This window comes from Lichenostomus cassidix, chromosome 3 (genome assembly GCF_008360975.1).
Source record: "Lichenostomus cassidix isolate B80296 chromosome 3, HeHo_3.0, whole genome shotgun sequence".
Lineage (NCBI taxonomy): Eukaryota > Metazoa > Chordata > Aves > Passeriformes > Meliphagidae > Lichenostomus > Lichenostomus cassidix.
In genome coordinates this window covers 77,152,991-77,180,938 of record NC_139483.1, presented here as the reverse complement: position 1 = coordinate 77,180,938, position 27,948 = coordinate 77,152,991, and the positions used below count along the sequence as shown (strand labels likewise).

At 40.9% G+C, this 27,948-nt stretch overlaps 2 protein-coding genes across 6 annotated transcripts in view; one reads left to right on the top strand and one right to left on the bottom strand.

Moving 5' to 3' along the window:
- ORC3 (origin recognition complex subunit 3) overlaps positions 1-1,002 on the top strand; it is a 34,916-nt gene extending 33,914 nt beyond the window's left edge. For all 3 annotated transcript variants that reach the window (XM_085056371.1, XM_085056372.1, XM_085056370.1), the window contains one exon: positions 435-1,002. In XM_085056371.1, coding sequence (XP_084912497.1) covers positions 435-540 — 106 coding nt within the window. In that variant the 3' untranslated portion in view covers positions 541-1,002. The remainder of the gene's footprint in view (positions 1-434) is intronic.
- A 4,490-nt stretch (positions 1,003-5,492) lies between these two features.
- Positions 5,493-22,673, bottom strand: AKIRIN2 (akirin 2). 3 transcript variants are annotated; one of them, XM_085056379.1, is made up of 6 exons: positions 21,990-22,673; positions 11,087-11,230; positions 10,210-10,359; positions 7,414-7,607; positions 6,489-6,560; positions 5,493-6,175 (listed from the first exon to the last, which is right to left on the bottom strand). In XM_085056379.1, exons 1-4 carry the CDS (start codon positions 22,192-22,194, stop codon positions 7,516-7,518), a joined length of 591 nt encoding a protein of 196 aa, XP_084912505.1. In that variant the 5' UTR covers positions 22,195-22,673; the 3' UTR covers positions 5,493-6,175; positions 6,489-6,560; positions 7,414-7,515. The 3 variants fall into 3 exon arrangements, with proteins under 3 accessions (XP_084912505.1, XP_084912504.1, XP_084912503.1); XM_085056378.1 differs by lacking the exon at positions 7,414-7,607 and having other exon boundaries at positions 10,210-10,344; positions 21,990-22,672; XM_085056377.1 differs by lacking the exon at positions 7,414-7,607 and having other exon boundaries at positions 21,990-22,668.
- Between the last annotated feature and the right edge of the window lie 5,275 nt (positions 22,674-27,948).

The window sequence follows — 27,948 nt, the reverse complement described above, 5'->3', positions numbered from 1 at the left end:
TATGTCAGGCAGGCAGCAAGAAAGGCAGAGTGAATAAAAAGTAAGGAGAAGATGGTGCCACAAAGCCTCAAAAATCTCTATAATTATCTACCCTTTTTTTGTCAAGGGACATAAAAGTATAAATTCTTCTGAGATACTACAAAATTAGTGTCTTTGTAGGCTCTGAGCTTCTCTTAGCAGTGCAAAAAGGAACTCTACCTTTGTTGTCAGGTTGTATGCATGTGGCAGGAGTACTGGTTAGATTGAAGGTTTGTGCGATTTGTGGTTCTGTAGGCAACTTGTGCTCTGCCCTTATTTCCAACAATTTTATTGTGCAATACCTTGTGTAATTTGTGCTTACCATGACTTAGATATTTTCCCCTCTTAGAAGAGAACAGTGTCTCTGTCACTGTGTCATAAGAAGTGTGCTTGGTTTCCTTCACTGACATGTCCAGCGCTCGCTTTATTCGAGCTGTGTCTGAACTGGAGCTCCTGGGCTTCATAAAGCCCAGCAAGCAGAAAACTGACCACGTGGCAAGGCTGACATGGGGAGGCTGTTAATGTGCCACCACAGTGCCAATAAACCTTCCCAACACTGCAAGGGCTGTGTTCCCACTAAACTGCTCCTCGCTAACTTTGCATACTGAGTCAAAGTCAGCGGTGTCTGAATGTTGTGAGATACATTCTGAGTGCCTGGGCAGGCATGAATAGAGATGTTGTTTTTTAATGCTCATCTTCCCTGTGTAATGTACTGCTCTATAAATGCTCATGTTCCAAATACTGTATTGTGCCAGTTTCAGTCTTCTTTGATGTGTGGTATTTAACAGTCCACTGATATAAATCAAGCTAGCAAGCCAAAAGGACAACACTGACTGTGTAAGCCACAGAAGTGATGAAGCAGTATTATTAACATCCTTATAAGCTGATAGGATTTGAGTCATTATTGTAAAATGCTTCCTAGATCCTTTAACTAGATTTAAAAATAAATATAACAAATGTGCTAAAGATGACAATGAACTTCCACGTTCAGCCTCTGCTGTGTGTTATTCCAAACTGGTCCCAACTCCCTAAAAACTCTGTGAGAAGTGGACAGAATAAAGAAGATACAAAGTTTTGCTCTCTGATGAGCAAATGTGAATTGTGTAAATCATGCCCTCTTGATTGATGGGTACTAGCTGACTTTTGCTGTTAGGGAAACTTGTGTCAGAACATGGCACTTGTGCAGTCAGGTGGAAGTAGGAAAATCCCTCCCTAAAGTACCTGTTGTAACCTCCCTTTGCCGAGGGTTTGTGCTGTATGCAGGTAAAGGAGACAGCTGTGTGAAAGGATGTGTCGGCTGAGCATGGAAAAGCATGCTCAGCTGATGATCCATCTTCAAAAAGCCTTAGACCAACCTTTTTTCCCTGACTCCTTTGGAGGAGCAAATGTGTTAATGCTGATGTCAGTGTCCTGTGTTTTTCAACCGTGTGAAAAGCCTTAAGAGACCAAAGGGGAAGGTTGCACTGCCCTCCAGACCATTGTCTGCTGTGCTTTGATAAACCCTCCTAAGGGCTGTGAGAGGCACATTGCATGCAGCACTTGGTGTGGGCAGGGACTTCAGGGCAGCCTTAGCACCTAGAAAGGAGTGCAGTTCCGAGGTGTTCAGCCTTTGTCCCTCCCAGACAGCTGCAATGTTGAGTGGTAATTACTTCATTGTAGAGGACTATGTACCTCCAAAAAACTTCAGACATCCTCAGTTGACTGAGAAAAGATTACAGTTCTCTTTCCTTCTGAGGCATTGAAGTGCTGCCTTGTGTTTAGCCATCGCTAGACTCCAGCTGCTCCTACTTAGTTGCACTGGCACTTCAGCCTACTCAAAACTGGACAGGATAGCTGGGAGCTCAGGACAGAATCACTTCATAAACCAGATCTGTACTGGGGAGGGGAAGTCTTACAAGAACCAGTAACTTACCAAGCCGTTTGCGCAGGAATGTATATAACAGATGTCAGGCTTGTTTTAAATACCCTGAGAGGGTAGGAGTCCTGCATTATCCAACTGCAGTAATTGCAGAGTCACAGCAACAGATCCTGCTGTCCTTAAATGAAGGTCTAGTTCTAAATGCTGCCAGGCAGTTGGGGAGGAGGAGCTTATCAGACTCCACTGCCTGAACATTCAACTTGGGAAACAATGACAAAACCTCAAGAGCATGAACTTTTAGGATCTCAGTGGAGCACCTGCAAAAGTTCCAAGACACAGGTGAAAATTTCCTGTTCTTCCCTGGTGACTAACCTCAGGGACCTACCCACTCAGTAGCATATACAGGCAGCTTTACAGCAGCAGAGAAAAAAGGCATTTCAACGGGGGAACGCTGAACAACCCCCATCCTGAACCTCACCCCGTTTATCTTGCAACTACACTTGACAAATGAAAGGGAGCAGTGCCAAATGTGTCTGTGATGTGCAAGAGGACAGGGAGCTAAGTGCTTGCTGTGCAGCTGTCCCCTGCCACCCGCCTCTGCTAACCTCACCCCAGCTAGCTTTACACACCCCCAGAGGGTAAACCATTCAGAAATAAAGAGAAACCAGCCTCAACAGTGTGTGGCCTTTAATCCCCAAATGTGCAGGCAACATAACATTAAAACAGTAAAATTAATAGTTAATGGCTGTTTCTTCCCTTTAACTAATAACATAAATTTGTAAGGTTAAATTCACATTTGCTGTGCTACATACGGTCTCTCAGGATCAAACCTTAAATTCTGTACTTAGTACTTCATCTTCTTCAGCAAGGAGGATAGGAAGGTTGAACAGTTAAAACACAAACTAAACTGGTCATAAATTAAGTTTGCCTTTCTTTCTTCAGAGGCTGGACTTAGCAATCAGTCCTACCTTCCTGGAAAGAGCTTAACATCACTGAATCCAGAACCAACATCAGTAACAACTGAGACACCCTCACATACCTCAGCCGAAATACAGATTTCAACTGGAAAATTAAAGATTAGTTTCTACGACTGTCTGCATAGTAGTAACGTGTTTTGCAGATACTCCAGGAAAACTTTCACTGTCTGCAATGTTCACCTAAAGAAAACAGGACAAAAAAACCCCGAAGTGCCAACGTCTGTAGTGGCTCTGAAACGCTTTAAAAGTGTAAAGCCTCACCTCTAAACTGCAAACTATCACAGGTAGCCACATCTTTCAACAGAACTACTGCCAAAAATCAGGCCTGAATGCAAGTTAACCCTAACTTTCAAACCCTTCTCTGTTGTTACAGATGCTGTTCTTTGACACCTCTTTACACTACTGCACTACTGATTTCAAACAAAAAGTCTGTAATTTTATCTTGAAGCCCACAACAGCAATAAACTATAAGAATAGGCCAGATACCTGTAAAAGCTATCAATTCTCACATTTTTCATCACTGGTTAACAAGAGAATAAACTCTTTACCAGCCTCGATTTTTTTCTCCCCACTGTGTAATCAGAAACCTTAAATCCTTCCCAGTTCCCAACTTGGGAATGAAGGCAGTTCTCACAAAACAGTTTCTGCAGTTCTGTATCTGGTCATACTGCTCAAGAGTACACAAGACTGCTTGAATCTCCTTCCTTTGCAACCTTGAAAAATGCTGAATTTTCCTACAGTTATATGCTCTCATACCTAGACACAAAAATCAGACAGGATGTACATGCTGCTTTCCAAGTACAGAGTAACTGAGAGCTGCTTGGAAAGAAATACACACATCACTACCTTAAAAACAGGTTAACCAAGATCTTTGGTTTCACTCTGTTAAGTTCCAATTAACTGTTCTCAGCTTGCCTGACTTTTGGGTAAGACTGCAGTTACATACCAATTGCAAAAATATTCTCTATGTGACCACCACAAAGTGTAGTGCCAAGAATTGAGTAGTTACTGAATTGTACCCATTTTTACTTGACTCAAAAGCCTTTGAAAAGGCTCTGCAAAGCAGGTTTGTTTTCAAGTACCAGCCAGCTCCTCACAGCACCCCAATTTTCCTAATTTTTTCAACAGCCGTTAAGCTGCCAACCATTTTCCTACTGAAGAGTATGTCACTTGTTAGAACAAGCCTTTCATGTGTGATTCATCACACAAGATACTGGCACTAAGATTAGGAAAAGGAGCCAGTTTAAAGTCCAAGACAGAACAAGCAGCAGGTTAAAAACTGAAAAAATTTAAAGGATGCAACTTTGTTTCCAAAACAGGCACAAATTAAGCATACCACAGCTGTGATGCATCAGCACCCACAGTGCCATGCTTTTCATCTGCCACAAGACTGCTTATTATGCATCAATTTGGAGCAGTGCAGGAGTGGCTGGGTGCTAACATGACATCACTGTTTATTTATAAACCTTAATATCACAAAGGAAAAGATAAGAACACAGGAAACACAGAAGATGTACCAGGATGCTAATATTTGCATGGTGGTCCACCTAGAAACAGTGGTTTTCCCTGCCTGGGCAACTTAATAAAAGGTCAAAGTGAAGAGCAGGAAGGAGAGGGACAGAGGACTCGAAGGCAGACAAAAGAAATTACAGCCCTTGATAGTTTTATCTTCAGTGACAGAAGACCTGAGAGCGGAATCTAGCAGAGATTTCTTATTTCTAGGATTCTGAAAACAAAGTAGAAATAATCCAAATATTTAGGTAAGATAGATTTCAGGAAAGTGAGCGGAATATACTCCGATACTGTGGGCAATGTGTCCAATTCTGAACCTTCAATCTAAGTGAGAGTTCACCAAGTACCAGAGCTCATAACGAGGCCTCTCTGATACCATAAGCATCAGCATGAGCCAATTACCGAGGAAATCTACCAGCTTCAACTAAAACTCCTTAATTTGAAATGGGACAGAGGTCCATCACAAAGCAGACTTCCATTTAACCAGCAGCTGACTAAGTTTCAGAAGACAGCAGTTTATAATCAAAGGATTACTTTGAAACTGCTTCATTGTCCCCAAAGCAGGTAACACAAGTCCTTTAGTAGCAATACTTCTACCCCACAACACACAGATCTGGACTTGCTATGTAGGGACTCTACAGAGACTCAGCAGTGTCCAGACAGAAGCAGCCAGCACTGATACAGCAGTCTGTCAACAGCTGAATGCATCCAACAAGGCCCTCAACCCTGAGCAGACATTACACACCTTCAGCTCCTGCAATACCTATCCTGTTCCAGCTTGCAGTACATGCACCTGCTCTACTCATGAACAGATTTCCTTTATTGTGTCACTGAAATCTGAAGGAAGGCAAGGGCAGCTGCTGTTTGAGTCAGCTGCAGCAAGTTACATCACCAGTTTCATGTCAGTTCTGTACCAAACATGCTTCCACAACAAGAAACAATACAGCCAATCTAAGGAAGATTTCTCTGCCTCTGAACAATGACCTGAGATTTTAATCCACTTCCTTCTCCTTATCTAAAACTCACCCACCCGCTATTGCTAGTGAATAAAGTTTTCATTTAAACACTCAGATTTAAGTTTATTCATACACAACAAAAATTCCACCTGCATATTAAAAACAAACAGATTAGAAGTAAATGTTTTATTCTTCCAACTAAATTCCAGTACTACAAGGGCAGTAAAACAATGATACACTGAAAAATTGCAGCAATAAACATTTGTTAAAGACTGATAGAATAAATAAAAACTACAAAAATGAGAAATCATATAAACCCATTCTTAACCCCCAAAAAAGTCATGGAATACAGAAATGCCCTCCTTCACTATTTCACAGGCAGTACTGTGGGCTATTTGCTTAAAATTGTCCTGGGATTACATTCTAACTTAACTGTGATTACAGCTTTGTTGTAGTGCACAGTTATGAAAACCACACTAACTTCAGTCAGAAGTGTCATTCTACATTTTTATTTACACAACCAGTGAAGGGCAACTTCTAGAACACCAGCTTTAATCCTTTACTTTTTCAAACTTATTAACATAAGAAGCCAAATCGTAATGATACAGCAAATGAGGCCACTGGTATTATTACAGGTAGCAAAGGTCCACATCCAGGTGGTACTGACATCAGGGAGCACTCCAAAACCAGTTGCTGCATAAGAGTGGTTGCCACTGACAAAAGCTTGAAATAACCTGTGTTCACAGGGGGGAAAAATATGGCATTGCTGCAAGTCTTTACTGGGATAGCTTGCAACAATAAAACAGGGTGTATAGGGCAGCCCACATATGCAGAAAGTGTGATTCATGAAACATCTGGAAAGACAAAAAAAACCATGAGTTAATGACAGAGGTAACAAATGTCAGCTCTATGCAAACCTGCTATGGCAGTATCAAAACTAGTTTCAAAACTAAAACCCCAGCATGCTACAGGAAACAGTTCTATATGTTTTAAACACAAGCTGCATTTTCTCTCACACCTTCCTTTCAGCCTCAACATTACATATTATCAATTTTGAGTATTTTTACCTTGGGGCCTAGCAGCTTAACAGCAAACAATGGCGATTTAAATTATTGAATATTTGGTAATTCAATGCTGCTACAGGGACCAGAAGAAATAGATACTCACAACTGGCAGGCTGTTCTCCATATCGTCGCATGATCTGATCATGCGTGAACTTCACAAATGCGTCATATTGTTCTGCAAGGACGAAGCAATAAAAGTATGAATATTCAGTTTAACTCAAGCTGAAAAATACTCAGGGCTAATTTTTATACACAGAAATCATACAAGTTAAACACAACAACTAGTAGTAGTTTTAAGTAATGTTATACAGTTCATAGCTGCCTTTTTTTTTTTTATCCTCCAAAACAATTCAGCAAATGTCCCCTTAAGTAAAAGGCTTTCCCTTACAAAATTCTGTAAATGAGAAAGATGGCAATAAACTCAAAGACAGTTCTGCTGCACATAACAAAGACCTCAATATACCTCACACCTGCTAAGCATCACACACACCGTATTCTGAAGAAATGAAGTGTGCCCATTTTACAGATCCATAATGGGGGCAGAGCAGTTAAGGAAAACATGGCATAAAAGTTAGTGCTAGGGCTGGAAACATAATTTCTCTGCTCCTCTCACTACCATATGTAAGAAAATTTAATGAAATGGAAACACATAAGTACAGGAAAGGGATTTGCTACACAGAAATTCTTTTTTGCTGACTGCCAGAAAATCAAAAGCAAAGAAACTGAAAGGATGAAATGCTAAGTGATTAACATTTGAGTAATTCCAATTACAAAAGTAGCTACTATGGGAGACATATAGTTGACTGTGGGCTGTATGAAAACGGCTACTGTATCATCTGAAATGAAATTTTGATATGAAACATATTTGGCTTTGAACTAAGCACTGTTATTTCCCAGAAAGGTTACTCTTTCTATACACACATACATACAAATACATTCACAATATTTTACTCAGTTTTAATACTGCACTCATCAGCAGGATATCACCTTTCAGAATTAGGAAATTGAACAAGGAGAGTAATATCTACCAGATGCCGCTCCTCTCCATTCCCCTTCCTCCCTTGTGGAAAAATACATGTGCAGCAATGTGGGGTGCTCTGAGAAAAGGGCAAGGTCAAAGAAGGCAATCTTCAACCAAAAATGCAGTTAGATTTGTAGTGGTTCCTAGTCCCACAGGTTTGCCCCATTAAAGTCCCCATCCTCTTGCAGGGATGAGCTTCACCTTTGAAGTAAACAGGGTATCAGTAATCAGCAAGTAGTGCAGCAGCAGCCCAAAGTATGGACCGGACCCGAAGATCTAAGGACATTCATCCCTGCCACTAAGGGGGCCCAGGGTCATGGCAGCCAGCTCCCCTCTGCCCACAAGCAGGACCTCTTTCACAGCAGCTCTGACCTATGGCTTTTCAGCAGCCATGCAAGGACTTTAGCCAAATAACAAAATAACACAAGAAGCAGATTGAAGGATCTAGTGCCCAGAAACCATTTCAAAAAATAACAGCAACTAGAACTTTTCCTGAAAGTATGTATTAAAGGCCAAAATCAAATTTACATATGTTCTTCTTTAAAGTGGAAGTCAACATACACGGCTGCTTTGTAACATCATCTTTGTTAGAACTAAAAATCCAGTTACTAAAAAGCCCCTTTCTTGTAGCATTCAGATTCAGAAGTCAAGCAATCCAAAGGTAGGAGCAGCTTACAGTAAACGACTTGGAAATTTAAGAGAACACTGCAAAGATATTTCCATCACCTAAACATACACATCCTAACTATTTTAAGTCAGGTGGCTAAATGACCTGAACACAAATACAATTACAGTATTATAAAAGGCTGTTTTTCACAGATTCTTTAAAACCTTTCAAGTTAGTGTTTCACTAAAGCCCTTGCAAACCCAAGTTTGTGCTAACACAGCAGTTTCAGGTAACAGAAGCAGGAAGAGAAATCAGGGCATTACAATGATCTGAGTTTTCCATTTACTAAACATTTATTCTGAATGAAAAGCAACTCTGCTTGCAAAGAACACAGAAAAACAAAGAAACAGGCAGTACCTGGCTAACTACCTACAAGACAACTCTGATTTTGAAAATATCCAAGATGCAAAAATTCAGTTGAAAGAAGCTATTCAATTGAGATTTATGATGGAATTTCCAGTTACATTTCCTTTTACTTCACTTTTGTAAGCAAGCCTATCACCTTACAGCACAAAGTTTAGAGAAGGATATAACCACTCTCTCAGCAGACAACCATAACTGGCCTTCTATGTAAGGAATTTCTAAATTCTTTTGTCAATCTCTAAATTCCCATATAATGTTAAAAATGCATTACTGGCTTAATATATGTGATGCAGTAATGTGATCTTCCTAATTGCTCTTTTGGTGAGCACCATGGCAAGAAATGTAAACCTAAATCATCTCACTAAACCACAACTCCCCAGATAGAATTCAATTCCCTCCCTTTCTCACAAACAAACCCAACAATGCTCCCTTAGGGACTGAAAGATGGAGCACATGTACAGAACTTGACTGAGGGGCTTCCTGTTTGTAAAGAACTACAAGCTTGTACTCCAAGTGTCTGGAACACATATAAATCCACGTGGTCTTCAAATGACTATGATCCCTGCTAAATGAAATGCATTAAATAGAATACAAGAAATTACCCAATTCCTGACATACATAAATTAGGAGAACAAAGTGTTGTGGAGTCCTAATTCATTAGGCTGAAGCAAGCTGAAAAGAAAAACACTTTCCTAGAAATGGAACACTAGGCCTAAAGCAACAGAAATATTCATGGCTCTAGTTATAGTTGTAAATAGATGAAGATTTAAGAGGGACTACAGCAATTTCTTACACAGAAATGGCAGATCAGCAAGTGCAGAACATGAACAGGATCTCGGGTACAGAGATAATACTCTCAACAGGCAACCCACATGCCTGGTGACTTTCTGCATGTGGATGCCTGCAAAAGGTTTTATTCCCACACCTGAAGAGAGCTGCCAACTTTAATTCTGATGTGTGTTCAGGTGGGAAGCAGAACAGCTGTAGGTATTCAAAAGCAAGTCTGCTGAATAGTGTGCTCAGATTCTCATTATCATCATACTAAATACTAAATTAGACTCCAAATCATACTGTGAAAGCACCTACCTCTGAATGCACAAGAATTTAGGTGCTCAAATGCTAGCAAGAGGCTTAGAAGTAGAGGACCTCAAAAACTGAAGAAAGGTCGTATTTACAATGCTGACATTAGCATGATCCTTATGGAAAGATAAGTTGGCATCAGGTGCCAAGAATTTCAGCTGAATTGTGAAATACAAGAATTCAACGTAGAGCATCAGAAAAACAGCTGAACTGACTCTCAAGCAGATACCAAACACTGCTGGCAGCAGTGTAATGGTAAGTACTGGGAAGAGAAAGGGAAATCTTAGGTACTGTCATCTTGCCAAATTCCAGAAAAAGGAAGTCAGTTCCCAAGCACAAAAAAAGCCAAAACAAAAAACAGTCCTTCAAAAAGAGTTTTAAAGGCATTCTTTCTGGAAGGGGAAAAAAATAAAAGAGGAAACTATCAATTCAGACATGATAGCAAGAGAAAGTTCTAAGTGAAATAAAACCACTGTCTTCCACTGATTAGCAATAACTAAGAGTCATAGTTTCTATCCAAAGCAGCATATAAGAAAAAACCTATCAAAGGGAGTTAACATCATTTTTTCTGTCATGTATGCAAAACCATTCCTTCATAAGATTAGGTTAGAAAAAACACACACTGTAACAAAAATAAGGGAAGTTTTCCGTTTTCAAACTCACTCTGACACTTCATTCTGAATTCTAAGATACCTGCAAGTTTTGTGGTCAAAATTTCTTCATACTCTTCACGGATTTTCTCTTCACGTTCTTTCAGCAAACGTTCACAGATCATTCCAACTTGTCTGAGAGTAAACAGGGGCTGTTCTTTTTTCAATGGTGATGATGCTGCAGATGAAGTACCTAAGATTAAATATTTGGGCATACCAATTTACAATTACAAGTAGATCAGAACCATTTTTTAATCATCAGGTTTTTTTCACAGCTTTTACATTGAAGGAACTTTACAAAACATTTGAAGAAGACTTTCTCTGCTATTTGATACTCCTAATTACTACTGAAGTAAAAGTGGATGCCTAAAAGGAAGGCATCTCTAATGGACAACACACAGAGCTATCAAAACCCCAACAGTGTTACACAAACACTGTGAATACCATTTACATGGCAGTTGCCATGTGCAAATAAAGGCTTCTATTTTACATTAAAACTACAGTACAGTATATTGGTGCAAACACAGCTTAGCAAAAGCCTATTACAGCATCAGTGATGGAGCAGGCAGGATGGTCTCCTGAAAACTATGCCAGCTTTGTGTCCTACCAATTCTTGAAATGAAAAGCTACCATCTTCAAGATCAATGCTATTATTGCCCCAAAAAGCAGCAGTAACTAGTGGGAATGTGCCTTAACACACCAAATAAAGGAGAAAATTATTTACTCAAATGGAATCTGACAGAATAACAGAATATAGCAGAATTACACATGGTTTATGGCAAAAAAACCCACCAATGGTAACTGGCGGTTAGAGTGTGTCATAAAAGGTGTCATAAACCACCAAGTAACTAGGAAAGATTCTTTACACAAGCAAGAGTCTAAGGAAAACATAGCAACATTACACAAAATTATCTGGGTACCTGGCAAAGCTGGTCCAGTAAGGAGAAATGCATGTGGCTGTGCATCAGTAGAACAACAAGGATCTGTCTGCTGGAAGCTATTTTCTAAATGTCTTCTCTTCTGCATGCGTTTGTACTCCTGTTTTATGTTGTACAGAATTTGTTCTAAAAAAAAAAGAAACCCAACAAGACCATAAAATAATTATCTTTACATTTTACCACTTTGCTTGGTTTCCAATCACCAAATGCTGTAGATAAATAATGGATGATGGAAAATAGACAGACTCTCAAATCATGGCCTCCAAAACCCCCAATGTTTTAGCTAAGACATAAAACAATTAAATGAATTAAAAGAAATGTAACCCAGACTGTTTTCACCAGGAGAACACTAGCAAAAATGTTCTTAATTAAGGTCAAGTACTGGCATGAAAATACTGCTAATAAAAATGAACAGCATCCTAAAATTTAGAAATGATACAATACACATGGATAAAAATTAGACTATAAAACTTATACTGGTATTAATCATATTCCCTTCATACATTTAGTCTGCAATGATCTTTCTCCCCCACATATCGTTTATCACTCATACAGTTAAGAGTAACAAGAGACTCAAGAATAAAACATCCACATGAATTACCATCGCTCTCTGTAGGTTTAGTGGCCTACAGGCAGCACAGTGAAGAGGAAAACACAATTCAGACAATATGCATTAAGCACCTACTGCTTAAAATATCAAAGAATTGGAAGCCAACAGGCAAAATACAAAAGCTTTCCACAACATTTTTGACAGTCTCAAATCTATCCAAATAAATACAATGGATTTTACTCCTTTTAAAGGAGTATGGCAATACGGTTGCTTTGTTCAGCTTTTAATTGCACTGTATAAAATACAGCAAATTATTTTAATAATCTCATCTCGACTGTAGAATCATAAGGGGAAAACTAATCTTTGCAACAGAACTACCAATCCTGTGTGCCTTCTCTCTGAAATTCCATATACCGAATGGCTCTCAGGTACCTCAGTGGCCTAACTGCATATCCTCTGGCAATGTAAAATATTAAAGAAAAAAAAGTAATTTTCTATTTTTTACATGAGACATTCCCATAAAAAAATTTTCAAAGACTTTCATCCTTTTTGAGAACTCTTACTTTTAAATGCTCACATGCATTAGAAAAAAAAAATTACTTGCAGGATTGGCTTCCACTGAGACTTTCAGACTTTTTAGCAAACAGCTTTCCAAAACTCAGGCGCATACAAATCCACATGATCATGTCAGAGTTGCAAAGGACTGCACTCAGAACCTTCCTATTTCTGTTCCACATTTTGCAGACTCAATACCGTGAAAACTTAAAAACCAATTTTCATGTTTGTAATTCCTATTCTGAGGTTCCATATCTGAACATTTTCTAGTAAGGAACCATGTAATGCAGATAACTTCAGCTATCACCTTCTTTAGTCAGTGGCTGAAGCTTCTGCCAGACCAAGTGGAAGCAAACACTTACCATTTCTCAGTTTAGATATTTTAATACTGTCATGGTTCAATTCTATGAGCCAGTCTAGAGATTTTCAATTTACAAAAATAGAGAAAACTGTTTCTAGTCAACAGGAATGTCAATAAAGGAGCTTCTTGGATTTTGTCAATAAATTAAGGACTTCATACATTTTCAGCCCCAAGCTTGCAGTTGTACAACATTTAGCTCTCTAATGGGAGATAAATTATATGGTTCAAAGAAGCAGCAAATGCAGAAGACATAATAAAAAAAACCACAGCAGGTAAATTAAGAGAAGGAACTATAGTGTGTGTAGGGGAAGTAGTCAAGGGGGGGAGAGGATTCATACTTTTTGTAGGACGAGATACACTCCGAGCATGGCACAAAATTACATAAATCATGTTAAACCATGATGGAGTCAAGCTTCCAAAATTAAACAGACTCCGATGTAGAGTTTGTCTTGTGCATACACACATCAGTCAGAGAACAGCCCAAAAATATTTTTACTCAATGGCATTATGGTGGTAAAATAATACTTCTCCTCAAAATCAAGTGTTGTTCTGGCTGCAGTGATACTGCATAATTTTGAATGGGAACCAAATTAGCTCATAGGATCACATCCGTCCTAAAGCATGTTTACACTTTGAAAAACATGACTGCACATATTCACACTACATTTGTAATAACTGAAGAATATAATAGACCACGACCATACTTCACTATGACTACTTCATTTTGGCCATACTCTCCAAATTCTGTATGAACTGCAAAAACATCAGCCAAATTTCAGGTGTAGCAACTTGGATGAAAATCTTCTCTACAGCTCTCCTCTCTATTATCTTTTTGCAGAAACATTCTCAAACCACATTAACCACCAAAATCATTAAGGACAAAAAAAGTAAACAGACTCTGGTCAACTGATAAAACTGCAAGAGTTAAATCAACAATCATATGCAACGTTTCCTCCAGTCCTAACAACCCCTGGAAATTAAACAAGCAATAATTTAGACAAAACATAAAAATACTAGCCAGAATTGAAGGACCAAAAGTCGCAAGGTGTGTGTATGGGAAACAGGGAGAGGAGGCACAGAGATCAGGTATGGACTTCGGGAATACAGTAACAACTAGGACAGAAAATTAAGATTTGTGCACCAAAGACATGCAATTCTATTCCAAATTGTAATTAATTGTGGACAAGGAAGTCTCAACAATATCACAGCAATTTCATCTGCTTCTCATTTGGCAACACTTTTTTAACTGTCACCTTCAAATCTTGCTGTGAAAATCAAAAATCTCAAGAACACCAATAACAGACACATTGGGAGATGCCCATCCTGATAAATCACTTTGACAGTTTGCATTACTATGACTTCAGCTAAAAGTATAGAACTAAGTAAAGTGAGCTAACGGAAAGGACTATTTAAACATGACATTACCTACACTGCAAACAGCAACCAAGAGAACAAAGCCAGAAACGTTAAGCACGTCCATAACCTGGTTTGGTAAATGGTATTCCTCTACTGAGACTAACTTAGAAGATTTAAGGCATTATTGGCTCAGCACAGAGGACTGGACTATAAGCTGTACTCAGTACCTTGCTGATAGCAGGCAAGGAGACTGTGAGAATGACTCATCTCATACTTCCCGATTTCTACCACTTACAAAATGGAGATTAACAGTCAAGAAATACAAGTTTAACATAGCACCAAACTTTCAATGACTTCTCACATGAATGATCAGACCAGGAATGCTCCAAATAAAGTAGGCACATTTTTGTATCAGCAAAGACTGAGTAGACATCCTTATTAACTTACACTGACATAAAATCTTTGACTTAAAACAAAACTACTTCACTGTGAAGTGAAATGTAAGCCTGAAAATATTTATTACTCATTTTAAATGAAAATCTGGATGCCAAATTAAAAAAAATCTAGTACAGCAAGAAAAATTGTTCAAATGCACCAAGTTACTTCTAGCATTTACGGTTTTGTTTCATAACCCCATAAAAATATATTAAAAACATTTTTATAGCATCTCAGCACTTGCAGGAAGCCATGAAATATTAAGACAGTGCAAACCAGACAACTTCTGAACACCATCTATATGGCAGACATATAACAGTAAAGACCTTTAAAACTCTGGCCCAGTTAAACAAAGCTTAGAATTAGTAGATCCAGCCTAGTTTTGCTTCCAGAAAACTTTCCTGCTTTTTCAAGTTCAGTTTTTTAACTTCTCTTGCTTCCAATTAGTTCTGACTATTCTCTCTGCAGTGCATAACTGAATTAAAACGTGCATTTAACTCATGTCAAACACAGGACAGTTTTTTCATGTGCTCCTCAGTGTGGAGACCCAAACTGTCCTTTGCAACAATGACAAGCATTTTAATTAACGAATTATTTTATAAGTAAAAACCTAGAATCTAAAAGTACACTCATTAAAGAAAATCTAGTCTTAGTGAGCTTCTCTAAGACTATAAAATTTAAGTGAGAACTTGAATCACATATATTACAACTTATTAGCTATTTTAAATAAAAGCTTTTATCCATCTTGAACATATTCTGAAGTTCAAATCAGATATTGTACATCAAACGATGATTTGACCTGAGATGACAAAAGCAATACATTAATATGATGAAACACATATCACTGTGGCCTATCCTCAGTTTCTTTGTAATTTCACTCTATCCCCTGTGCTCAGTGTTTCTTACTAGTTAGAGATGCCTCTGAAAGCACAGCACTATTTAACAGGAAAGACCAGGCAGAGGTGCTGAAAATCAGAATCTGGTGCGGCAGCAAGAAAAAGCCACACTGCTAACACACCTAAATGAATCAGTACTTCTAAAAGGCATTTCAAATCCAACAGAACTATGAATCTCTACCAGTTCCACAAGAGTTTGTTTTATGCTCCCTTCTCCTTCAGGTTCAAGGCTAAGATAAAGAATGACAAACAAAAACTACTATTGTCTCACCGTAACCATCAAACGCATGAGGCCTTAATTAAATATACCTGAATATAATGAAATGCATGGATACTTTTTTTTTATCCAGAGGTGTGTACTGAGAGCATAAAGTTGAATATACAGGTTCATTACATTTTGCATTAAGGACAATATTTACACCAGCTGTCTTTCAGAACCTGAGATGTGATTTGGAGAAGGAAGATTTCCAAACGAAGAGAATGAAATGTGAAGTGGGCAAATTAGAGTTCAAGTTTGACATCTGAAATACGATTGTCTCACTAATGGATTACAAAGCCAAATATTCATTTCCAAGGAGTGGTGCAGTCTTCCTACTTCCTTTAATTCATGATCAAAAGTCAAGTTAGTATTTTTCAAAATTCTAATCTAATCTAATTACTTCATCCTGACCTATAATTACCTAGAAATTATGTACAAAGGAAACAGCAGTTCAACTTAAAAAGTAACAAGGCAAACAATTATTTTCTCCATTTTAATAACTGCTTATCAACTATGAAGGTGGCTGATTGTTTCACCTGAAGGATTTTCTTCTTTGGGCTTGATTTTTAAACTATCAATCTCTCATCACAGCTCCTGGCTTCTCTCATTTAGCTAAAGGAAAATTTAGCAAAACACACAGGAAGGTGACTCAATGCGCCAAAATCAGACTAGCAGTCTTTCTGGCCTGAAATGGAACCTTTAGCTCAGGTTTCAATTTGCACTGTCACCATTCAACATATGCATTCAAACTTGAACCATGCCTGAGATTTCTTCTAAGTAATCAATCAAATGCTATCCTCATGTCAGTGGCATGCATCTCCAGGGATTTCAGCTTCTCTTAAAGAAAAACTGCTCCACTGTCCTAGTTCAAATTAACATGTAACATTTCCATTAGGCCTTCACCCTTATTCAACACCTAGTTGATGTTACCACATATTCCTACTTTTGGTCTCCCCACCAGACTACTAACAAACTACGTTAATTTTAAGACGCCAGCTTCCCCTGAAGGCAGCACTGCAGCAGAGCAATGGGTAAAGGTATTCCTCAGGTTTTTTTCTACTTTACCAGGGAACCCTGGCAGAGACATACATTAAAACAACCCAGATATTCCCCTCTTGCTTTCTTACTCTTGCTCACAGTTATCAACCACTCCACTTACACTTCTTAATTAGGTATGTTAGGACGTCAGTAGCAGAATGTATACTTTTGGAGACCATGCTCCCCCCTCAGAAGAGCATGCTCTAAGCCCGAGAGAATACTGACAAGAGGTACACGTTGACACCTCACAGCCACTGGCTGTAGCTACAGAACAGACAGAAACAGCTTGCCATGGACTGTGGCACAGAGCAGGCCACCTCATGAGATTCCATCACTCAGGGTTTCAGGCTGACAAAAGTTCTGGTTCTCCCACGACAAGCTGTATGCTCACATATGCATTAGCTCATTCTGCAAATGTGTTATTTCAGGAAGTCCCAGTTCTCCTGATCAAGGGATTGAGGAATGAAAAATAAATCAAGCAATGCAAAATGTATTAGACACAGCAATTAGATCTTTCCCTTCACATAAAAAATTGTCACATTGCATTTATCAGACTTGCCACTGAAAAAAAAAAAAGCTTCAACATTTTAGGACATCTACGACCAAGGATATTTAACATTTACAGTCACCACAGGCATCTATACAGAAATTTCTCATATAAATGAAATTATGAGGTCCAGATGCAGCCATTACGTGACTTTTTTTAAGGGGTGGGAATGTTTTGCTTTTTAAAATCCCAATGATTTCTGCAATACTGGAGCACAATGAGAATCTTGGCATCTCACCAAGACAATTTAGCAATAAATACACATGTGGATAAATGTTAACAAAACAGAAATTAGGCAGAAAGAGACGTAGCACTACTAATATGTCACATTTCAAAGCCACTGGATCTGTTCATTTAGAAGCCAAACCTATGCTCGGCCACTGCCTGACCAAGTTTCAGACAGAAGTAGTTCAGTTTGCTCAAGAGGGCAACTCAAAGGTCATAGGAGGACAGCCCATAGGGAAGACTAACTTCTTTCCTATTCAAAAAGGTCAAAGCCATTTTCCTGCATTAACTTTGAAAAACTGTGTCAATTAGATCAACCTTTTTCCAGACTATTCTGTGAAAGAAAAAGGACAAATTAAAGGCAAATTAATCTACCTTCTGTTTGTAAAAAGTCCCTCATGAAAAGGACTCTTACAACCAACTCCATTTGCCATCCTTAACTGGGGACATTTGCCATGTAACTGCCCTTAAAGCTGTAAATTTAAATTAGGCATAGTCATTACTAAATACTGCATAAATTCCATAGTTTCCACATTCTGTCAAACTTTTGACATTATCTCTGCTTGGATTTCAACCAGTGACCTGAGTTGAAGGCCTGTTCTCAATAGCTCCACCCACTACAGTTTTTGGTTTGCAACACTAATTAGTTGCTGGGGAAATGTTGAGGCAGATGAGTGTTTCAGATGGAGGAAAAACTGCATGTGCAAATATCTGTGGATTTTTAAGTTATTTAATTAACTGTTTTTAAATACAACATCCTTTTTGATTGCATAAATTTCTTGCAAGTCAACCTCTGATTTTGGATGGTGTGAAAAAAAAAGCCCTGAATTCAGTTTGTCTTCAGAGTTTCTATGTACCGGGAATTCAGAGATCTAAATCCCTAAAATCAACATTATTTCTCCTGTCAGTCCTCCCATTTCTCTGAACTGTATTTCCCACTGTAGCTTCAATCTCAGAAATACTGACCTGACTCTGAATTTAAAATAATTTAGGTGTAATTGTTTCTTTTTTTCTCCACACTCCCAAACAATCTGTCATCAGTGTAAAACTGCAAACAATGGATCCAAAACATCCAGCAAAGAACAGAGAAACAATATTGCCACTGCTTTCTCCTTTCACCCTTGAATTAATTTAACAGCTTCGAAACAGAAAAGCACCCTTTGGACTTCAGAGGAAACCCAACAACTGTAATGCATAACACATAGGTAGCATCCAGACCCAGGTGCACTTACTCTGATTACACAGAACAGTCTCATCTATAGGTAGAACCTACATGAAACTAAAACTCATCTGTGGTGTTCAAACAGTAGAAAAATTAAGAGCCACTCTTTCAAACCTGAAGCAGTTTTACGCCAGGCAGGTACATATGTTCTGTACTGCTTATCATGAACAGAGTTTTAAAAACACCATTCTATATGCAAATAATGCTATTCAAAAACTAGCAAACATACCCAAGAGTATGATCAAGCCAGTAAGCACAATTCTACAGAAAGTAGACTGTAAAGCCACAATTACAGTTTGGCTGCCAAATGCACCGAGAAACTGGAAGTGACCTAACAGCTGTTCAAATAACCCCAAAATATTAAAACACTCTTGTGAGAGATAAATTTCATCTTGAATAAGCCTACCCTCTCTCAAAGAGACATTGGTTATTTGTCTATGACCACTCTATACAGACAGCTGTTTTCTCATCTGACTACCACACTGTATTCTCAGTTCTCAGCACACCCCTCAATCAATCTGTATTCTGCTTCCAGATAATTCATTTTTGAAATGATGAACGATGTGGTAAGAAGTCCTGGTGCTGATATGGTCTCCACTGGGTGAAGTTAAACACCACCAGGTCACAGATTCAGATAGAAGAAAAATATTGAAGCATGAACTTAAAGTCTAAGCATCTGGTCCTTTATATCCAGAACTCTGATTCCATGTGACCATTAATCTTCATTACACAAAATTCAGACCCTTTTTAAGGGCTGGAAACCTAAGCACTACAGTAAAGGCTGAGAAGAGCCTAAGTCAAGTCAACTGAATTCTGGCTTTTGTTAATAAATTTCCCAACACAAAAACTAACACAAAATGGAGACTCAGTTGGAAAAACTTTTTAAATCGGACTGGAATTCTTTTCATGCCCACAGCAAGATTTATCTGACCCTAATGCAGACAACTGCATCAGAAATGGTAATGTAAACTCACTTAAGAGTCAATGGAAAGCAATGTATATTTCTGCAGCACACTAGACCTCAACCTAAGTCAGAGCTCTAGAATAAATCATTTCATTCTTCCAAGTGACTACCAGGAAAACTACAAACTATTAGATCAGATGTACATTTACAAAATTAGATGAATCACATACAATCTTTCAACAAGCTTTTACAATTTAAAACTTTTTCATTTTAAAAATTATGAGTTTAATTTTGCTCAGTGAGGGTTGAAATGAAATACACACAATGTCATAATACCCCCAAATTCAACTGAAAGTAAAAGCCAGGCAAGCTGATAAACAGATACATTTATACCAGCACAGTAAAAAGATTTTTTTTTTCTCTAACAGAAACCACAGAGGGAGCTTTTAAGCAAAACCCATGTAAACGTGCACAACTTAAAAATGCCTCAAGTTCTGCTTAGGAGCATTCAAGTGCTGTAAGACATTTTGATTTACTGTCCTTCACTCTTCATTATATTATACAGAATTTTTATACATACAGTACATCCTTGTCTGATGTACAGAAATCACCTTTTTGCTTGGATAACCACCTACACCTCTGATTTTCTCGGGAGATAAACAGGCCTATAATTCCTCAACTTCAGTTACATTTCAGTTTTTAAAACCTTCAGAGTGGTTAGGACAGCAGCTTAGGTATTACCTCAAATATTGCTGTAGGTTGTCTGCTGAAAATTTTATTGATGTCTCCTTTCAGCAATACATATTTACTAGCCAGACAATACTTACATTAAATATTCATAACCTAAGCTCTCCAAATCCCAAAGAAACCAAAAGAAATCACTGCAAAGAAGTAACACTTATCCTCTAAAAGAACCAAATTAATTCTGACTTTAAATATCTATTTCAAAGTACATGTAATGCCTCACTGTACCAGGGAGTGCCATCCATCACAACTCTCATCCCAGACCGCTGACTCATTCAAGATCCTTTCCTAGAGGTTAAAAAAAATATCAACGCACTGATGCCAATTTTAACTCTGTATGCCCTCTGTATTTCCTCCATGGCATTTTTTTTATTATTTGATTAAAACCTGTAACAAATGCATTCTACGATACAGTTTTCCAAACTAAAAATGTTGAAACAAGGCACTGTCCTACAAGGAAATGGCAATTTGAACATTCAAACTTAGTGCTCGGTAACCGGGAACCAACTTTTGTTATAAAAGGGAGTACCAAACACAACAGCGGAAGGAATTCTGCTGCAACAACTGCAGAGGGCTTTTTTTCCCCTGCACACAAAGGACACGGATGCATCCATACGTCGGCGCTACAGCCGCTCATGGCCGCGAGCTGCACCGTCCCTGAGTGCAATGCTGGAAGCTGCCCACCGGACTAAGCATGGCACAGGCCAATCAACCCTGCGTGCCCACCCAAGATTCGTTCCTTTCTTCTCTCCCTACTCGCTGCTAAAAAGAACGATTGATTTTTAATTAACAACCATTACACAAGCAGACCTCGAGCTCTGAGGGCCGCCGGTTGACTCACCTCTCGCACCTTAAGAATGTAAAAGGGTTTCGCTCTCGCCCCGCGTCTCCCATACGAGGAGACCGCCCGGTTCCATTTTATCTGCCCTAAAGGCAACTCTCACCCTTGCACACAACCGCCTTTAACGCTCGGTTTTCCTACGGATCTTTTAAGGATACCACACAATGGGTTATCCGGGACGACGGCCCCTATTAAGGTGCTGGGAAGTGGAATTACCCCTTTGTTTTATCCGCTTTTGCCCTTTCCCACTGGCGTTTTGTGGGTGATGGATGACAGGCCGGCCTCCCCGCCCTGCCCCCCTCGCCCTCCCCCGATGCCTGAGCAACGGGAGGAGGTGCCGCCGCCTCGACCCACCGATAATGGCTGCGAGGAAGGGATCGACTGGGGCCCGGCCGACTCCCCCACTCCCGACCCCAGCCCCACCTCGGTCACACCCCCGGCCCCTGCCGCCCCCAGCGTTTCCGCAGCTCGACTCGCCCCGGCGGCTCTCCTTGCCATATCCAGGCACCCGTGGAACAGGAGGGAAAAAAAAAAGCCGGCCCCCCCTTTGCTAGGATCGAGCTTCCCCCCACCAGCACACACCCCCCTTCCGCCGCTCGGGTCCCTTTCTCAAGTCTCAACTCCCCCGCCTTCACCGACCCCTTTCCTATGGCCACCCGCCCGCATCGGCTCAACCCGCCCCCCCTTCTTCCTCCCCGTCCCTCCTCCTCCTCCCCCTCCTCTCCTGCTGCAAACGGCCATTTCTATTGTGTCTCTCGGTGCCAAGCCGAACAGGGATCGCCCCGGCCGCTGCCAGCCGCACAGCCCGGCAGAAAATGGCTGGAGGGGGACGCCAGACCCACCCAACCCTCCCCTCTTCCTCCTCCCCGCTTCCCGGCCGCCTTCCCAGCCCCCTCCCTGCCGAAGTGCCCCCGGGGGGGCTGCCGGGCACAGGGGGTGCCCCGTCCCTCACCTGTGGTGAGCCGGGACGACACCTCTCCGAAGGGCGAGGGCTCCATGCGCAGGTATTTCTGCGGGGAGGAGGCAGCGGCGGCGAAGGAGGAGGAGGCGGCTGAGGCCGGGGCTGACAATGGCGCACATCGCCTTCGCTTCGGGGACGCCGGGCTCAGCAGCGGGTCGAAATCCAGAGTCCTTTTCAAAGTGGCGCCGCAAGCCATGGCGCGGAGCGGCCAAGGGGGCTCGGAGCGAGGGGCAGCGGTGGAGGGAGCAGCAGCCGGCCCTGCCCAGAGGCGTCTTCCCCGCTGTCTGGAGCGGGCTGGGGGGGAGGGAAGGGAAAGGAGGGGGCGGCTGCGTCAGGGCCGCCTCCGCCGCCTCCCCGCCGGCCTCTCTCTAGGGAGCGGCCCCGGCAGCGGCAGCAGCAGCCCCGGCTCAGTCCGGCTGGATCTCCGCTCTCCCCACCCGCTCCGCCCTGCCCGGCCGGGACAAATTCCGCCCGCGACCGGTGGCGAGGAGCAAGCAGTGCCGAGAGGTGCGATGCCGGTCCCAGGTGCGCGCTGCGGGGCGGCCGATGCGGGGTGATGGCGATGGCGGGGCCCGGGCGGCGGCGATGGCGGCGGCGATGGCGCTCCCGGCCGTAACCCCCGCACCAGCAATATGGCGTCAACAACAACGCCGCCGGTTCAAACGCCAGCCCCCCCCCGCCGCGGAGGCTCACGGGACTCGTGGTTTCCCCGCCCCGGCCCCCGCCGCTCAAAGGCCGGATGACTCGTGGGGAGCTGGGACTACAACTCCCGGCGTGCTACGCGCCGGCAGGACCGGCTTCCGGGTTCTGGTTTAAATCCCCGCTGGGAGGGTGCGGGCTGGGGTGTGGATGGAGGACGCGGCGGGACCCTGGGGAAGGGCTGGCGGGCTCCCCTTGGAGCGCGGGGACACAGAGGGGCCGATAGTCCTGCTCGGCCTCCTGTTATCGCAGGTGTCGAGAGGGTCCGGCGGCGGATGTACGTCCGCGTGGCGCTTGTCTGCATGTGAAATCGGGGGCAAAGTGCATTGAGTGGCCCCCTGGGGAGGGCAGAGCTGGGAGCGTGCAAGAGTCCGAGGTGACAGCTAAGGACACGCATGGAAAGGCCTCACGATGTCAGGATCTGTGTCTCGGCGTAACCGACTGGTTTCCTTGCAGTTGCATAAAGCATATTCTTGCTTAAGGAGGGTGGTGAGGGAAGAGGTTCAAAGAATTATAAAGCTGTTGCTGGGAAGAGCGCAGCTCTTTCCTGTGCAGCTTCCTGATTGAAATAAACTGTGTTACAGTTCACCAGAGTGGGAAAGCTAACAGAGGTTGATAGACCCCAAAATGTATGTAACTTCCACGTTTCTGATCTTGTTAATTTAACAATGAACACAAAGAGAGGCTGTCTTTGAAAGATAAAATGATGAATATGCCCTCATAAAATTTTAACACTTGGGTGTTTTTTGACTGTGTTCTGAACTATAAGCAAAGCTTTCTCTAATGGCATAAAGCCCCCCGCAAACCTTACCATCCTTTGAAAGCAGGATTTGCTGCACACGTTCGGTGTGTGGCATATATTGTTAATTAAGCCATCGCGGCACCCAGCCAGTCTAAACACCGATCTGATCGTGCTGCCACTGTGGTTGTGCTGCTCTTGGAATAGCTGAGGCTCCAGGTGGTGGAGTGATGTAGCAAAGCCTTCCTTCTCAACAAATAATTTGTTTTCTGTGACAGATAGCTTGTGACAATGTTGGAGCAATTAGGTGAAATTTACTTTATGCTTGCCTGAGCTGCCTTGGCCTAAAATTAATCGTGGAAAATCTCAAAGTGAATCCTCTGCTGTGGGCTTTTCCTCTGAAGAGGAAGTACTTAGAGTATTTCCTTGGAAATGAGGATGTTGACAAGCCTTTCTAAAACTAAGACAAGTTCTGCTTCTCTGCAACAGGACTCAGGAAATGTACTGATCTTATTACAGTGTTATAATTGTACTACTATTACTGTACTGGTATAACTACTTTCATGGACACTCTTCTTTGGAGTAATGCTGGCTAGATTTCCATTTGTTTAATTCTTCCTTTTCATTACATTTCCCTAAGCATATAGGTTTCCCTGTGTTTGGACACTGGTGTTAAATATTCTTAGCTAGCACTTCACCCAGCAAGGCTAAGGTGAAATTGCTCTTGCAGGCTTTGAATTAGGGAAACTCCTAGTGTCTCTCAGTGAGTGTATGATGCACCTGTTCAGTTTGGAGTGCCCTGTGCCCTGCTTCTGCCATCATCTGTATGCTGAAAAGTGCCTGTGTTTGGGTGTGGTAGTGGAAAAGAAAAATAAATTTCAGAGTAACCAGCACTTTCCCACTGAAATTACTATTTTAGATATATATTCTGCATTCAGCAGCAGCAAAGATTTGGTTACATTAACCATGTGGCACTAGATCCTGAGGACCATTCAGGCACAATTTAAGTCAATTAAGACAGTCTGAAAAATCAGGTGAAACTTCATCAAGATAAGCTACTGGAAAGTCAGCTTCTGCCAGCACAGGCAGTACTATAATTGTAAGCAATTGATCAGAACTGTGATTGTCCTAATCAACAGAGTAACTTGGCTTTTATCTGACCTTTAATTTGTTGAACTAAACTGAAGCAAGTCTGATTTAGGTCAAAATAAGAATTCACACAGCCTTTTGCAGCAAATTAAACCCAGCCAAACCAATGTAGCTTTGCATGCAGACAAGCCCTAAGGCAGCGAAATGTCCAACAGCAGTGACAAAGTGCTTGATGGTTGTCAGGGAACATGTGTTTTTACTTTCATTGTGGCAGGAAACACCATAGGGTCAAGGTTGCAAACCACTGTTTATATTGTTCTTTCTTCTACTTGCTTATTATATAACCAATTTGCAGTGCCCCATTATGTGCTACATGGGGTGCCTCTAAAATTATATATTATAAGCATATTTTTTAGATAAATAGTATCCACAAATTTTATTAATACTGGGAATGGGAGAGTCTATTCGTAACTGGCATTGTGCTAGATTTTATTGAATCTGTACTTCAAACATGACACCTGTTAAAAAAACAAGTCCTGACACAGGACAATATTTTCATCTCTGTACAGCCCTGACTGAGGTGGGAAAGTAACCATTTCAGTGTATTGCTTTGGGGTGGTTTTGGAAATGTCGTAGTGGACCAAATGTTAGGCTTTATGCATTCTCTTTTCTTCCCCTTTCTTTTGCCCATGCTCCATTTCCCCATTGCTTTTTGGGGTGTTTTTTTTTTTGTTTGTTGGTGTTTGGTTGGTGGGTTTGGGTTTTTTTTTGGGGGGGGGGGTGGATTTGGTGTCTTCCTCTTATTCTCTTTTTATACCATCTTCACTTTGCTTCCTCTTCCTTTTCCTTAAGACATCCTATTCTTTTGATGCAGGGTCCACATCACAATCCCTATCTTTTCTTCTGTGCCATCTAATCATATTTTTCCCACTTCACACATGGCTCACTTCTCATTAGCCAGTCGTGCTTGCCAGCACAGGCCCACTGATTAGCTGAACAGTTTTGTAGGGCTTCTTCGTTTCACCCCGAGTGAACAAAACTCACTTTCAGTGGTGTCAGCCACTTGAATTTGGACATGCATACCAAAGGTTTCTTACTTATGTATTAGGCACACACTGTGGTTGCAGGTTTTGTGGACAAAATGCAGTGGTGGTGATCTGCCATGAGGTCAGTGAAGTGTTTGTATGGTGCCAAGTGAGAATGAATTATTTAAGATGAAAAAAATGGAGATTAGTACAGGAATTGTACAGTGGAAAAAACAGCCAAAAGAAAACTGGAAAAAATGTCTCAGTCTGCTTTGCTATATAGTAATGTAGACAGTGCTGGCCAAAGGGAAAGGCTGCACGGGAACAGGAATGAAAGACAGAGGTCAGTGAAGGTCAGCTCTGCCTGTTTAGATGCTGACTTATGCTGATAAACTGTACCAAAAATTATGATCTGAAGCTGCAACATGCACTGACTTTCAGTAGGACAAATCTGTTTCTTAGGCCTGAGGTACTAAGGTATTTCTAGCAGAAGTAAAGAAGTGTACTTCCCGATATAAACAACATTCAAAACACCTATTTCCTCTAAAATGCTGTATAAACTTCCATATATTCAGGAAAAATTAATTAAAACAAAAAAGACTGTGTAGGAAAAGGTAACTGAGCTGATTAGAATAATATAAATGGAAAAATTAGCCCCAGGAAATTAATATGTTGGTATTTAAATGTTATTACTCGTGTTCATTGTTGAAGTCTGTAATTTTTCTCTAAAAGCACAAGGAAGAAATAAGTTCAGGAGATCTATTTTAGTGATGAAGACTCTATTGATACAGGAGCTGTCAGTTACCTCACCCAAACTGGAAATAAGAGGAGGATTTATAAGTGCCAGAAGAATGAGTTTCCGGAACACTCTCCCAGTAGCACTAGTATGGGTGAAAATAAACCCCAGTCTTTAGTTGCAGGTTAGGTGGGCCTTAGGTAAGGCTAAGTATTTTTACAGAAAGGGATTGTATGGTATTGATGCATGAGACTATTGAGAACAACCCAGGAAGTTTTGTAATAAAAAGTGACAACAACAAAGTCACAGTGGAATTAAACATTTTACAAGTGTGCTGTTTTTGGGTGGGATGGAGTTGATTTTCTTTGCAGTAGCTGATGTGGGATAGGTTTTGGATTTGTGACCAAACCAGTGTTGAAAATATATGGATGTTTTCATTTTTGCTGGGCAGTGCTCGCACAGCATCAAGGTCTTTTCTGCTTCTAATCCCACCAATGAGGAGACTGGGGTTGCATAGGGAGTTTGGAGAGGACACAGCCAGGACAGCTGACCCCAGCTGACAAAAGGGACATTCCATATCATATGGCATCATGCTCAGCGTATAAAGCTGGGGAAGAAGAAGGGAGGGCACTGTTAGGTGTGATGGGGCCCTGCTTTCCTGGAGATGTCTGAACACCTGCCTGCCTGTAGGAAATGATGAATTACTTCGTTTTTAGGTTTCCTAGTTACTTCCTTCCTTACTTCCTAGTTTTGCATTGCTTGCCTGCACAGCTTTTGCTTTCCTTATTAAAATGTCTTTATCTCAACCCGTGAGTTTTCTCGCTTTTACCTTTCCAATTCTCTCCCCCATCCCACCAGGGGAGGGTGAGTGAGTGACTGTGTGTTGCTTAGTTGCTGGCTGAAGTTAAAATGTGACAACTTCAAGGATATACTTATATATACAGGAATAACCCATTTGATTCAGCTCACCTATATGCAGAATAATATATTGAAGCTATAAAAAGAAAATTACTAAACTCACTGGTGTATACGCATGAATTGTGCTAACAGACCTGGATATAGAATAATTAGGAAGCACTGAATAAAATTTTGCACTCTGACTACTGCAATTATTTCAGCAATTCCAGGAAAGCATCAACTGGCAAAGCATGGATCAGTATTCTTTTCTATCTGTTGTCAGTCACAACCTTGTGTAGGATCACCAAAAAAAGTAATGGTTTATAAGGAGGACAGTGTCATGAGGTACTGAAAATGCTATTGCAAGCTAAAGAAAGATTGCCTTACATCACCATGTCCTGAATACCCTTACCCCACAATGTCAAACATTTTTATACAAAACATTTAGATTGTGCCTATCAGTTTTCTTCCTCCTTTTTACTATTGTTAAGAATTCACATTTTTTAATTTCACATATAATTTTCCCTGCCTGGATTTTGGAGAAGCACTGCACTTTGCTAAACTCTGCTTTGCTCTTGATCTTAAAAAAAACCTGACATGGTGCTTTAACAGAAAGGAAAACTGTACTTCTTATGAAAAGATTTTTTTTTTCCAAAATGTCCTCTTACATCTTTGTAAAAGAACTTCTCATAATTGATTCTAAGAGTAAAGAAGCCCCATGGTATTGCATATTAATTGGAGAGTAGAACTGAGTCAACTAAAATA

Excerpts from the sequence above, each read along its gene's own strand:
- AKIRIN2 (XM_085056379.1), bottom strand. The coding sequence starts at position 22,194 with ATGGCTTGCGGCGCCACTTTGAAAAGGACTCTGGATTTCGACCCGCTG. Across the intron at positions 10,360-11,086 it reads TACTGGACCAGCTTTGCCAG|GTACTTCATCTGCAGCATCA; the intron begins GTACCCAGATAA and ends ATTTAATCTTAG. Across the intron at positions 7,608-10,209 it reads TTTGACCACAAAACTTGCAG|GTGAAGCTCATCCCTGCAAG; the intron begins GTATCTTAGAAT and ends TTTACTTCAAAG.